General features: G+C 40.9%; 1 protein-coding gene across 13 annotated transcripts in view; it reads left to right on the top strand.

Annotated features, from left to right (window-relative positions):
- LMO7 (LIM domain 7) overlaps positions 1-14,566 on the top strand; it is a 235,405-nt gene that overhangs the window by 103,462 nt on the left and 117,377 nt on the right. For all 13 annotated transcript variants that reach the window (XM_070048703.1, XM_017343523.3, XM_017343521.3 and 10 more), the window contains one exon: positions 5,164-5,233. In XM_070048703.1, coding sequence (XP_069904804.1) covers positions 5,164-5,233 — 70 coding nt within the window. The remainder of the gene's footprint in view (positions 1-5,163; positions 5,234-14,566) is intronic.

Genomic DNA, 14,566 nt, shown 5'->3' with positions numbered 1-14,566 from the left:
AGCTGGGTCTAAAATACCCTTTGCTTTGGTGGTATTGGTAAATTTCCTGCTACTCAGTGAAGTCTGTTAGTCCTATAAACTATTGAGTTTCCTCAGAATAAAAGGAATCCACTGTCAGACTATGCAAGCTTCACTAGATTCAGTTAAGGAAGCTTCAAGAATAACAGAGAGGCCAAATAAGGAAGTTCTGTCATAAAAAATGGTGACGTAAATACGTTGGTATTGACTTGTTGCTGTTCAATTCATATTTCCTTGTATCTTCCTTTCTTGCTTCCTTTTAAAAAATTTTAATATTTACCTATTTACTTGAGAGGCAGAGTTATAGAGAGAGAGCTGGGTCTTCCATCTGCTGGTTCACTCCCCAAATGGCTGCAATGGCCGGAGCAAGGCTGATCAGAAACCAAGAGCCAAGAGCTTCCTCCAGGTTTCCTATGTGGGTGCAGGGGACCAAGCACTTGGGCCATTCTCCACCGCCTTCCCAGGCCATCAGTAGAGAGCTGGATCAGAAGAAGGGCAGCTGGGACACAAACCGATGTCCATATGGGATGATGGTGCCGCAGGCGGAGGCCCAACCTACTACGCCACAGCACTGGCTCCACATATTTTTCCATCTTAGTCCTTATTGTTAATTTTTTTTTGTTGTAGGTAATTTATCAAAATTAGTACCCTTAGGACTCTAGAAATTAAATATTAATTTTGCTGCCAATTTTTGAAAATACCATAGTGATCATAAATATTTACACTGACTACCTTTAAACTTTGAAATTCTAGGTTACATATGCTGATGGTGTTAGCCGTGAAAAAAGGATCACTGCCTACTCAAATGTGGTTTTATTTAAAAATATTACAGCTTGGAGATTTAGATAGAAGTCATTGATTTAAGATCTTTGTAAAACATGTATTTCAGGTAACCAGAATAAATGAATGTATCAGATAGCTTACTCCCTTGGTCAACTTAGACAATTCTGAGAGAATATTAAGGCTTCGCTTGTCTGGCAACAGAAAAAGTACTAGAGGGGAAGTGCTGTTGGTGTAAGCAAAAAGTCATTTCTAGTATTTGATGGAAACCACAGTGAGAATTTCCTCAATTTATTTCTATGAAGAAAATGGTTTTTGGATCAATCATAGGACAAATTCTGCATTAAAAGCTAGGCGGGGGGCTGGCTCCATGGCACAGTAGGTTAATCCTCTGCCTGTGGTACCGGCATCCCATATGGGCGTTGGTTCTAGTCCTGGCTGCTTCTCTTCCAATCCAGCTCTCTGCTATGGCCTGGGAAAGCAGTAGAAGATGGCCCAAGTGCTTGGGCCGCTGCACTCGCATGGGAGACCCAGAAGAAGCTCCTGGCTCCTAGCTTTGGGTCGACATAGCTCTGGTTGTTGAGGCCATTTGGGGAGTGAATCAAGGGAAGGAAGACCTTTCTCTCTGTATCTCCCTCTCACTGTCTGTAACTCCACCTATCAGATAAATAAATAAAATCTTAAAAAAAAAAAAAAAGCTAGGCGGGATATTTAGCCAGGGTTTTCAGAGCACCTATAGGTCACCTTAGTGCTGGAAGATGCTGTTTGGAATGAGAGACATGTTTGTCCCCCAGTAGCTGCCTGATCTGAACAGTGTATGGCTTCTCCCTGCCTAGTGCTCTTCAGTAAGCATTGCTAAGGTGTAGAGATCAGGATTTACGTTTACAAGAAAAGTAGGCAAGTACACTGGTGCCATACAGAGGATAAAACAAACAATGTAACTTTAGATTTTATAAGAAATACATGACAGTTTTATATCTTTAGAAAATTTAGCTCTTAACAGTAAATGTTTGATACTGTGGGGGATGTGATTGTGGGGCTGGTGTCCTGGCGCAGTGGTTTGAGCTGCCGCCTGCGACACCGGCATCCCATATGCACTCCGGTTTCAGTCCTGGCTGCTCCACTTCTGAAGAATAGCAAGGTCATTCTAGCAAGGGTTAGAAGGGATAGGGCCCGACAGGGAGGTAAGGTGGTCCCTTGACCGACTCTAGATCCTCGTCAGTGAAGCACTAGAAGGTGAATAGTCAGTGACGAAGGCAGTGCTTCCTTTAGGGACACATGAAATGCAAGAACACGCATGCAGAGAAGCTGTATTTGTGGCTGGTGCTGTGGCCTGGTAGGTCAAGCCTCCGCCTGTGGTGCTGGCATCCCATATAGGCTCCAATTCCGATCCAGCTCCCTGCTAATGGCCTGTGAAAGCAGCGGAGGATGGCCCAAGTGCCTGGGTCCCTGCACCCACATGGGAGACCCAGAGGCCTGGCTTCGGATCAGCCCAGCTCTGGCCGTTGCTGCCATTTGGGGAGTGAACCGGTGGGTGGAAGACCTCTCTTTATCTCCCTCTCTCTGTCTGTAACTCTGCTCTCAAATGAATAAATGAATATTTTTTAAAAAGAAAGTTTGTTAAAGAGTATTTCCATTGATGGCACTTGCATTTTGTTTGACCTAAGACAATGTGCATATTCCTTTAGGTATACTTAAATTTCATGGAAGTTTAGATTTTTTATTAAACCTACTTATTCTCCTTGGAAGCAATATCCAAAAAGTGCTTTTAATTGTATATGAAAATTACTGATAATTCAAAATTTTGGTTAGATGTTCAGTGTCTGCCAAAGCTACCTGTGTGTTTTCTCCATATTCTAGTGCTTCAGCTGATGGCCACTATAACAACCAAATCAAACAGCATTTTCCTCTGCTGACTCACCTTTCCCAAGGGTGGTTTTTGCGCTCTCCAGAGTGTTATTTTTTCCTTGTGGCTATTTCCGTGTTTGCACATGTCCTAGAAGGTTCAGGAGTAAGGAACGTTAATCCATTGTGTCTGTGTTGCTTGTAAATAATAGCTCTGGTGAAACCTTCTGATGAGGAAGCATTTATCTGTGCTAGTTCCTTAAACTCTATCCCTGACATCTCTTGGCTGACTCAATTAAGAGCAGCCTGTGTTATTATTCATTCCAGAAGCTGTATTTTCAGATTGAACTTACTAATCCTGTAATACAAAAATAAGTGATATAAACAGGTAAGCTGTTTGACCTGGCCAGAGTCACCAAGTGACTCAAGCAGGTGGGGCAGGAATTCATGGTAGTCTTCATCTAATTAGGACAACTGGTGCCAGAGTTTCCTGAGATTAGTAGCCCTAACTCGTATTGGCCTCTGACTTCTTACCACTGAAAAATTGATTTTAAAATACAAGTTATTCCAAGGAAGTCACTGCCAAGCTAGTACTTGTGATTTTTTTTTTTTTTTTTTTTAATTTCTTTGAAAGGCAGAGTTAGAGGGGAGAGACACAGAGAGAAAGATCTTCCACTCACTGGTTCACTCCCCCAGTTGGCGTCAATGGCCAGATCTGGGCTGGGCTGAGGCCAGGAGCCTAGAGCTCTGTCTGGTCTCCCATAGGGGTTTCAGAGGCGCAAGCACTTGGACCATCTTCCGCTGCTTTTCAGGCACAGTAGCAGGAAGCTGAATCTGAACTGGACTGGATCCAGCACTCATCGGATGCCGGCATAGCAGGTGGCAACTTAACCTGCTGCACCACAGTAGCAGTCCTTGCCACACGATTTGTTGATTTTTGATATGCCAGAATGAGGTGCCTGTTGAACAGTTCTTTAGTCTTAAGTTCTTTGCATTGCAAGAGTGCTACCTATAATAAAATTATAGAAATTACAGAAATACCTGTTGGATGGAGAACAACTACAAGAATTATTTGGAACTGTCATTTCTTGCAAACCTGCTCAATTCTTTTCTGGCTCCTCAACTGGTGTTTAAAGAAAAATACTGTGGGCGTGAAGGGAGTATGCCTTCTTTTCTCCTGGGTTTCAGTGCACAAATAAAAAATGAGCATTCATGGACTAACAGTTCTAGGAAATGCTTACAGTCAAAAGGATGGTTTTATTATCTGTGTTAAATTGTCTAATGATCTTTGTGTGAAGAAAACTACAAAAACAGGAAAACACCTTTTGTTTGACAAACTAAATCTTCATAAGCCATTGCTTTGTAATTTTTGAATCTAGTTGGACAACATTCTGAAGGTAATTAAACTGAGACTTTTGTCCTTTTTATTCTTAGCACACTCAAGTGTACACATGAATCTCTGGAATGTTGAAAGAGTGACATTCCACGAGCTTTGGAATTTTTTTCCCTGTTGTTCGTTGTGAAGAGGAGTAAATTAGGAATGTTTGGTTCTTTCTCTTTTATATGCTTTCCTTTTTGTAGCTGTGTTACAAAATTAAAAAAAAATTGTTTCTTTGTGGATGCATTATTGAATTAGAAAATCACTGTTGAAGAAACTGTTTTCTGACAATGATTAATTAACCAAGCTAGTGTTGATAGAAAAGCATAATTATAATGTTATATAATGTTATTATAATGTTAAATTTCTCCATGGCCTGGCATTATATCAGTGAACAACTAAAAGTAGAATTCATAATTCTCTTAACTTAGGACCAACATTGTACTCTTAAGTTACAGTTATCAAAGTTGAGGTTTTCTTTAGGGTTTTAGGGGATGGAGACTTGGATATCTTTGCAGTAACTGTCATATTAACATGCTCAGTTAGATTCTGAGCTAACCATTGGCTAATCTGGGGAAATTCTGGTACATTTAATTTAATTTTCACCAAGTCATTCTGCTATGGTAACAAGGCAATCAGTCATGGGCTTGAATGTGTAAGTCTGAGTATTAGTTGACTATCTGGATGAGTTCCACTGTACCCATGAAATTTAGTGAAACAACATGGGTGTGAAGCTGTTTTTTAAAATACAGATCAATTTGTGAAAAAAATGAAAATTATTCTTAGGGCTAGGAAAGTATATCAGTAAATATTAAGAGCTTAAGTTATGATAAAGAGATTCTTCAACTGGTTATGGTAATAGATCCAGATATTACCTTTTTTTTTAAAGAAATGTAAGCTGTTTTTCAGGACATGCCTTTGGCTGTTGCACTGTGCCATGGAAGCCCCAGTCACCTTGTGGGCGGCCCTGTTCTTTGTTTCTTGACTTGTTTTCTTGATTGTTTGCTTTTCAATGAGCTTTTGATTCTGAATAACACACTAAGGAGTGGATAATGATATGTGATTTTTTAGAATGTTAACAAAGCCACTAGACTGATATTGGCATTCTTATAATGGCATGTTATTTCTTTATTTACTTGCAGTTTGATCAATAAGCTTAAACCTGGTGTCATTAAGAAGATCAATAGACTGTCTACACCAATAGCAGGTTTGGTGAGTAACAAGTTATCCTCAAAACTATTTATTTTTTTCTGTGTTTTCCTTTACTTTTTGCTGGACAAATGATAATTGTAGATATTAATGAGGTATAGTGTTTTATACTGTTCTGTTGCATACTAGGGTGACTGAAGCTAATAATAATATATGTATATTTCAGTATAGCTGGAGGATGATTTTGAATATTCTCACTTCAGAACCAGATTTCTTTTTCTTTGCTATGTAAAAATGTGGGCATAGGTAGGTTGTCTTATCTATAATTACCCTAGTAGTAAGTTAGGGGCTTTTTCTCAAGAAAAGCATTTTTAGTGATGTTCTCCTTATTTCTTTAGTTCCTGTCTTTTTCCCTTCAGGGAGGAGGCTTTTCTTCCTTTTTTTGCTTGTTTGTTTTGAATTTTGTGCTCTCAGACTTCACCTGTCCCCTTTCACCTGTCCCACATTCATTTGTATAGGGTCACATTTTCTCCTTGAGCTCAGTCCTGCATCCATTGTTTGCTGGCTGACCGCGGTGGCTCTATTGCTCACCAGTTGCATCCACTGATTCATGCTTGTGTGTTATCCTCACCCAGCACATAGGTCCTTTTTTCTTTCTTTAAAGATTTATTTATTTGAAAGGTAAAGTTACAGAGAGGCAGAGGCCGAAAGAGAGAAACACACACACACACACACACACACACACACAGTGAGAGAGAGAGAGAGAGAGGGAATGAATGAATGAATGAATGAATGAATCGATCCTCCATCTGCTAGTTCATGGCCAGGGCTGGGCCAGGTGAAAGCCAGGAGCCAGGAACTTCTTATAGGACTCCCACATGGGTGCAGGGGCCCAAGCACTTGGGCCATCTTCTGTTGCTTTCCCAGGCACATGAGCAGCGAGCTGAATCAGAAGTAGGGCATCTGGGACTTGAACGGGCGCCCATATGGGATGCACTGCAGGTGGTGGCTTTGTCCACTCTGCTACAGTGCCAGCCCCAGCACATAGATCTTAAGAGTGTTTGCAAAATACTCAAGCTCTTGTGCTTTGTGTAATAGGTTTCCTATCAACGTCCTGTGCGCTGTTGTGCAAGTGACTGCATTCCTGTTGCCACAGTAATAGCATCGGTGAGATGACTGTGATGGTCCTCCAGATTGTTTTCTAGCTTTCAGTTCTGGATTTTGTGTATAGAAAATACCGTGCACTGTTGTTCTGTAGTTATTCTGATGTCAAGACACTGGAGAAACTAATCACATGAGACTGTGTCTTTGGAAATAATTTGTAATTAAATACAAATGATGAATAATTTTCAGAAAGTTAGAAATCCTTAAAAATCAATGCAGCTTATAGGAGTCTGTTAAAAATTAACATTACAAAACACTGAAGTTTATGGTAGCTAATAATTGGAATAGCAAAAACAAACTGGCTGGCGCCGCGGCTCACTAGGCTAATCCTCCTCTGTGGCGCCAGCACCCCGGGTTCTAATCCCGGTCGGGGCGCTGGATTCTGTCCCGGTTGCCCCTCTTCCAGGCCAGCTCTCTGCTGTGGCCCGGGAGTGCAGTGGAGGATGGCCCAAGTCCTCAGGCCCTGCACCTGCATGGGAGACCAGGAGGAAGCACCTGGCTCCTGGCTTCGGATCAGCGCAGCGCTGGCCTTGGTGGCCATTTTGGGGGTGAACCAACAGAAAAAAGGAAGACCTTTCTCTCTCTCACACTGTCCACTCTGCCTGTCAAAAAACAGAGAAACAAAAAAAACCAAACTGATTTCTTCAGAATATTCATACTGTTTGTGATGCATCCAGGAATGTTCTGTTTGACCATTTGCTGATTGACAGATGTTAAAAGGATGAGTTATTAAAGGTAGCACTACAGGCCGGCACCGCGGCTCATTAGGCTAATCCTCCACCTGTGACGCCGGCACACCGGGTTCTAGTCCCTGTTGGGGTGCCAGATTCTGTCCCAGTTGCTCCTCTTCCAGTCCAGCTCTCTGCTGTGGCCTGGGAGGGCAGTGGAGGATGGCCCAACCCTGCACCCCCATGGGAGACCAGGAAGAAGTGCCTGGCTCCTGGCTTTGAATCGGTGCAGTGCTCCAGCCGTAGCAGCCATTTGGGGGGTGAACCACAGAAGGAAGACCTTTCTCTCTGTCTCTCTCTCACTGTCTAACTCTGCCTGTCAAAAAAAAAAAAAAAAAAAAAAAAAAAAAAAAAAAAAAGCAATACAAAATTTTGGGTATGTAGGAAGCATAAAAAGCTCATCCTGTTGGGATAAGTTGATTGCAAAGTGTTTATTATTGGAAAATGTCTCACAGAGAAGAAATGATACATTTTTATAGTTTTTCTTTTTTTTTTTTTTTTTTTGAGATTTGTTTATTTGAAAGGAAGAGCTACAGAAAGAGAGTGAGAGACAGAAAGAGAGATCTTCCATCTGCTAGTTCACCCCAAAATGCTTGCAACAGACTAGGCCAGGCTGAAGCCAGGAGCCAGGAATTCCATCCAGGTCTCTCACGTGGGTGGCAGGGGCCCGAGGACTTGGACCTTTGTCTGCCTCTTAGATGTTTTAGTAGGAAGCTGGATCAGAAGTGGATTAGCTGGGACCCGAACTGGCTCTCTGATATGCAACGCTAGCATATGGGATCCTGGGGTTTTAAGAGGCAGCTGAATCCTCTGTACCACAATGTAGGCCCTTAAGGTTTTCTGTTGAGCTGTTGAGTAAATCTGAATTTGCCAGTGCAGCTAGGCTTAGATACTGATTTCTTCTTTCTTCCCAAGTTGCCTCCCTTCTGTATCATGAATAGGCAGCCAAACTGATGTTTTTTTCTTTGAACTGATTTCAAGTTTGGTTAAATAAATAAAGCCCTTGGCGTCAGGTGTTTGGTGGTTAAGACAGCTTTGTCCCGCCTCGTAGTGCCTGGCTTCACTTCTCAGCTCCTGATTCTGGTTTTCTACTAATGTAGACCTTGGAAGGCAGTGATGATGGCTCAAATATTTGGGTCCCTGCCACTCTTTTAGGAGACCTGGATTGAATTCCCTGCTCCTGTGAGTGAATCAGTCGATGGAAAAATTCAGTTTAGTAAGTAAGCTTTATGTGAAAATGACTTACAAAATAATTTCTGTGAAACTTGAAAGCTTGAATCACATTTAAATATTCTGTCCGTTTAAATGGCTTGAGTTATTCTAAGATGCGTCAATGCTTAATTTTTAGATAGTCATTTCTTGAATCAATTATTTGCATTTTAATGAAATTAGTCTGATTTCAAAAATCCTGCATGTCTGGGATGCTTGGATTTTGTGGTTTATTGTTGTTGGCACTTGGAGGTTTTATTCAATTTTCTGATCGTATGATTAGATGAAAGCACAGTGTATTTTATTTTTAAATCCAAATATCTCTCCAAGTATTTCTATTCCAAGCATCAGAAATCCTATGCAGTTTTGATGTTATCTCTAGAAACTAAAATGGAATGTGTTTCCAGTGTGTTAAATAGGATTGATTTTCCAAATACAGGGTACTGAGCATTTTCAGTGGATGTAGGAGTGTAAGACTGACGATAGCCTCGGAACTGGGCCAAGTGCAGTTGCTCTGGAGTAGTCCTCACACCTCATTTGACTGCTTTTGATAGTTGTCTGTCAGGATGGCTGCATCACAGCTTCTCCAAGCCTTAATTTCAAGTGTGAATCAGAGCTCCACCATCTATCTGGAAAAGGGTTATTATGACATTTAAGAGAACAGTATAGATAATCTGGCATATGGATACTGAATCAATTACTACTGTTATTTATACTAAATAGTTTCTTTTTTTTAACAAATCATCGAGTGCTTATAGGTTGAGTATTTTCTCTTGAAGGAAGTGTTGGAAGAACAAAGACATATATGCAAAAACACCACAAAATAAATGTGCTACAGAGAATTGTCTGACATTTGTTGGACACCATGAGCACGCAGTGTTGGGAGTATGCAGACCTCTGAAAATTTCTTAATGGTGTACCAGAAGCCTTAGTTTTTGCTTTCTTGAAGAAAGATGAATAATCTGAGCTGGACTCTTCCTACCACTAAGCGTTGTGTTCACAGCACCTAACATAATGACTGACATGCCTAAATGGTCAGAATCTTGCAAAAAGAAATGAACGAATGGCATGTCCATTGTGGAAAATAATAGGTTCTAGAATTGAATCTTTTATGGGATACTGTTTTACATTGGGTTGTGTCCCTGCCTGCCCCACTCCAATAAAGATACGTGGAAGTTCTAAACCTTCCATCGTACCTCAGACTGTGACCTTATTTAGGAATAAGGTTGCTTCAGATGTTATAATTAGTTTAGATGAGGGCATGCTTTTAGTATAGGCCCCTAATCTAATATAACTGTTGTCCTTATAAAAACCTGGCCTTGTAAAGACAGACACACAAAGCATGCCATGTGAAGACGGGATTGGAGTGAGGCATTTATAAACCAGAGATTAGGGAGGGACATGAAAGATTCCCCAACAGGTTTCAAAGGGAGCCTGATTTTCCAACACCTTGATTTTTTTCCTTCTGGTCTCTAGAACTTGGAGAAAATAAATTTCTGTTGTTAAGCTACCTAGTTTTTAGTATTTTGCTCCAGCATCCCTAGCAAACTCACACAGGTAAGTAAATGCTTCAGGTTATAGTTTGTTTTGAAAAGCTTTTTACTTTGAAATAAATAGAGATTCACAGGATATTGCAAAAACAGTACAAAGATGTCCTGTGTACCTTTTACCTACTTTCCCTGGTGTACCATCTTCCATAGCTGTAGTACAATTTCAGAAATTGATAGTTGTGGAATCCAAACATTTATCAAATTTTATCAGTTTTGCATACAATAAATACCTTTTGTTTAAGTAGGGGAGCATAAAAATGTTTTCTTTGTTTCTTTGATTTTAAGATTTTTACTTATTTGTTTATTTGAAAGGGAGGGAGGGAGAGAGGGAAGGGGGAGAGAGAGAGAGGAAAAGGGAGAAAGAGAAAGATCTTCCATCTGCTGGTTTACTCCCCAAATGCTCATAACTTCTGGGGCTGGGCCAGGCTGAAGCCAGGAACTAGAATTTAATCTCTGTCTTCCATGTCGCTGGCAGGGATCCTAGTACTTGAGTCATTACCTGCTGCCTCCTGGGGTGTGCATTCGCAGAAGCTAATATGGACGTAGATCCAGGGCTTAAACTCAGGGACTCTATTATGGGATATGGCTTTCCCAAGCAGCAGCTTAACCACTGATACCCACTCAGAAATGTTTTCAAGTTAAGCCAGATTATGAGTGTCTTACTTGGAGAATTTATCAGAGAATTCTCCCATTTTTCTGGTGTTCAGCCAAAAGCCATAAGCATGACAGCAGTATTCTTGGTCGTCACTTAGTTGAAGTTCCCAAGTAAGGACCCTGAATGGTTCAGGTTGTTTTTCCTTTCCAGGCTGCAGACATCACTGTCATTGGCCAGCCTTTAGATGATTTCCTTAAGAAGAGATTTTTCTCGGCCAAATGGTCATGAATATTGGTTTCCTTTGGCTCATTCATTTCAGGTAGATGGGGTAAAGTGGATTTTGTACCAGGGGTTTGAGTAGGGTAGATACACAGTGGTGAGTCCAATACAGTCACCATTTTTGTGTAAAGGTTTAAGATGAGCAGTTACAGTCTTGCATGGCCCCCTTCCACTGTTCTCTTTTGTGTAGGTGTATGTTTTGTCTCACTCATCCCAGCTACATGTGTATTTAGCTTTCCAGTTAAAGCAATGGATTTACCCTTGCAGATGAACCTGTGGGAAAAACATGGAATACCCTCTGAGTCATGATAGGGAGAGAGAGAGAGATGTTTAGATGATTTAGATACATAGTGAGTGCTTTGCCTGAAACATTCATGTGATTATTTTTCTTTGGGAAGATCGTAGCCGTGTTCTCCTAGATCTTTTCTTCTAGAGATGTGGCTTTATTACTCAACTGAGTTTTTTGTTGTTGTTGTTGTTAAATAAATCTTTCCCCTATAGTTTATATTTTCTTTGTTCTTTGCAAAACCGTGTTAAAAAAACACACCTTAACCCAAGAGTTAGTATTTTCCAAAAATTGGCTGGTGTAAAATGTGAGTCTGCATGTTCAAATCATTGGAACTCAAAATCTAAAACTTCGTTTGGAATAAAAAAAAAATCTAACCTAAAAACAGAGCCCACAGAAACAGGCAGAATATCCTGAAAAGAGCCAGTGAACCAGAATAATGCTTGCTATCTGATATGTTAGTGTGCATGAAATTTCATATGTGTAGAAACATTAAGGAGTTATTAACCCTAACATGCCTAGTCATTTGGGCCCTTAATGCTTCTTGTGTTTGTGTTTAGCTAATGCAGGTTTTCCAGCCTCACCATTGACTTTTTTGGCTGGATAATTCTTCATTGCAGAGATCTGTCCTATGGATTATAGAATCTTTTAACAGTTTTTCTGGTACCTTATCACTTGATGCCAATAGCTTGCTCTCCCTTCCTCTCATTTGTGGCAGCTAAAAATGTCTTGAAATTCTCAGTGATCTCTGTGGGGTAAAACCATCCCTGATTAAGAACCCCTGAACTAACTAATCAGGAAAGTACATACCACTCCCCTTCGTGAGCTAATTTGCTGACTGACTATGGATTTCATTGATTTATTTATGCTTTCTGTTTCAATTGTAATCTCCCTTTGAAAAGCAATGGTATTCCAAAAAATTCATTTGTTTGAACGTTTGTATCAGTGGGTTCAGTACAGAAATCCTCAGTATATCCATATTTGTCTGAAAATGTGGGTTGATTTTGAACAACTTTGCTATGAAGGATCACCTATTCAGATTAAATTTTTGTTTGAAAAGCAGACACGCACACACACACACACACACACACACTGGGGGGGGGGGGATCTTCTCTTTGGTGGTTTACTCCCCAAGTGTCTGCAATAACTGGGGCTAGGGCAGGCCTGGAACTCTTCTCTGAGTTTCCCACGTGGGTGACAAAGAGCCAAGGACCTGAGCTGTCATCTGCTGTCTCCCAGGTTGTGTATCAGCAGGAAGCTGGATGTGGGCATCCCAGTTGGCATCTTAACCTCTGTGCCAGACACTCCTCTGCCCTTTTTCAGATGACTTTCATGAGTGGAATGTGTAAGACGTGACTGTTGAGGCTTGGAAAGTTGTCTCCAGAATCAGGAATAATGTAGAATACAGGAAATGGGCAAAGATGCCCGCCGGCTTAAGCTGTTGGCCAAGTCCATTTCCTTTGCCTTCATGATGGCTACTTCAAGAGGGAAGACAAGTCTGTGGGTCTGTGCTCTTTCCCAGGAAGTCATTAGTAGTTAATGTTCTTGTGTCTGTGTGAACTAATTTCTCACTCTTTCACCTTTACCTCCTACATGCTCAGTGTTGGTAGAATAGTGTGACCTGCTCCATGATGAGATGTCACAGCTGAATTCCCTGAGTGGTCTCTTCTAGCAGTAGTGGAAAATGTGTCTGGGGAATATTCTATAAAATGGAAATGTTGCTGTGCTTTTCTAAGATTCATTCTCATCCAGTGACTCTACTTATCCCATCTTTTTCTTCTCAGAGAGAGAGAAGGAAAGGGAAGGTTTGTGTTACTGGGGTTTGTGGGTGCTTTCCACAAATAAAACCAAAAATGTGAGACCTCAGGACACAATGTTTTGTTGTTGTTGTTTTTTGGGAAACAATTAAAGCCCATTTCTGTTTTCTCTAGGTTCATCTAGGTTGAAAATAATATAAGAAGTACACATATAATTACTGTTTTCATTCAAGGGTACCAGTTTCCTGGGCAGGAGGCAGCAGTGAATTTTGTATGGTAGAGAAAATAGTCAAGAACAATTAGAATGGGACTTAAGAAATGAGTTATAGGAATGAGCAGACAACAGCTCCCTTGCTTATAAGAGTGTGGATGCTGGGTGGTACTATGTTCTGGGTCTCGGAGGGAGTGTCTCTCTAGTGGTCATGTGCAAGGTACATTTGTTTTCATAGGTTTAGATGTTGATTGGATACAGAACATTGCCAGCAAGTGACAGCGCTGGAAGAGGCGGGAGGTAGTTAAGGATCAGAATCAACAGTGGCAAACTGCTTTGAGGAGATCCACTTAGAACTTTTGGGAAAGGCTTCCACCAAGTCAGTTCTCCATGAATTGTTCATCCTTGCCTGTTTGTTGTTTAGCCAGTACGAGCAGCATTTGTTCTGAGCTGGTTTTGTTCTGAGCTGGTTCTGGCTGTCGTGATCCCATCTTCAGATAGATAGAAATCAACCTCTGTGTGTTATGGAGGGAATGGAGGGGAACAGCGTTGAGGTCCCTTCCCACAGCAGGCTCTGGCACGGCTTCTGCCTCACCTCCTCCTCTTTCATTTCTTCACATTTGATAAATAATGAACACTCTGTGCTCCTATAAATTACCATGTTCCTTAATTTCATTTTCTCACCCATCAGTATCTTGGTACAACTTTGTATTTATTGCATCAGACATTGGTGTTTCATTGAGTTGAAAGATAAATTTCTGTTCACAATTGATCATAATGATAGGACTAATGTTTATGTGATCCAAAGGGATCACATAAACAAGAATAGTGTCTGCAAATACTAGCTGATAGAATAAAAAAGGGAGAGAATGGTCCAACATGGGAAGTGAGATACACAGCCGACCCATAGAATGGCAGATGTCTTAAACAGCACTCTGGCCTCAGAATCAGCCCTTAAGGCATGCGGATCCGGCTGAAAAGCACATGAGAGTATTTCAGGCATGGAAAGCCAAGAGACTCTGGCAAAAACACAAACAAAAAAAAACCTAAATGAAAGATCTCTGTGAGTGAGATCCCAGTGGAAAGAACGGGTCATCAAAGAAGGAGGTACCTTTCTCTGAAGGGAGGAGAGAACTTCCACTTTGACCATGCCCTTGTCTAAAAATGATCAGAGTCAGTGAACTCAGGGGGCTTCCATAGCCTTGGCAGCTCATGACAAGAGCCTAGGGTGATTACTGATGCCATAAACAAGAGTGTCAATTTGTTAAGTCAGCAACAGGAGTCACTGTGCACTTACTCCTCATGTAGGATCTCTGTCCTTAGTGTGCTGTACATTGAGATTTAATGCTATAACTAGTACTCAAACAGTATTTTTCACTTTATGTTTCTGTGTGGGAGCAAACTGTTGAAAGCTTTACTTAATGTATACTAAACTGATCTTCTGTATATAAAGAGAATGGAAAATGAATCTTGATGTGAATGGAAGGGGAGAGGGCGTGGGAAAGGGGAGGGTTGAGGGTGGGAGGGACATTATGGGGGGGAAGCCATTGTAATCCATAAGCTGTACTTTGGAAATTTATATTCATCAAATAAAAGTTAAAAAAAAAAAAGAAAGAT

The sequence above is a fragment of the Oryctolagus cuniculus genome, chromosome 9, assembly GCF_964237555.1.
Source record: "Oryctolagus cuniculus chromosome 9, mOryCun1.1, whole genome shotgun sequence".
In the NCBI taxonomy this organism is placed as follows: Eukaryota; Metazoa; Chordata; class Mammalia; order Lagomorpha; family Leporidae; genus Oryctolagus; species Oryctolagus cuniculus.
This window is presented reverse-complemented; position numbering and strand designations above follow the sequence as displayed.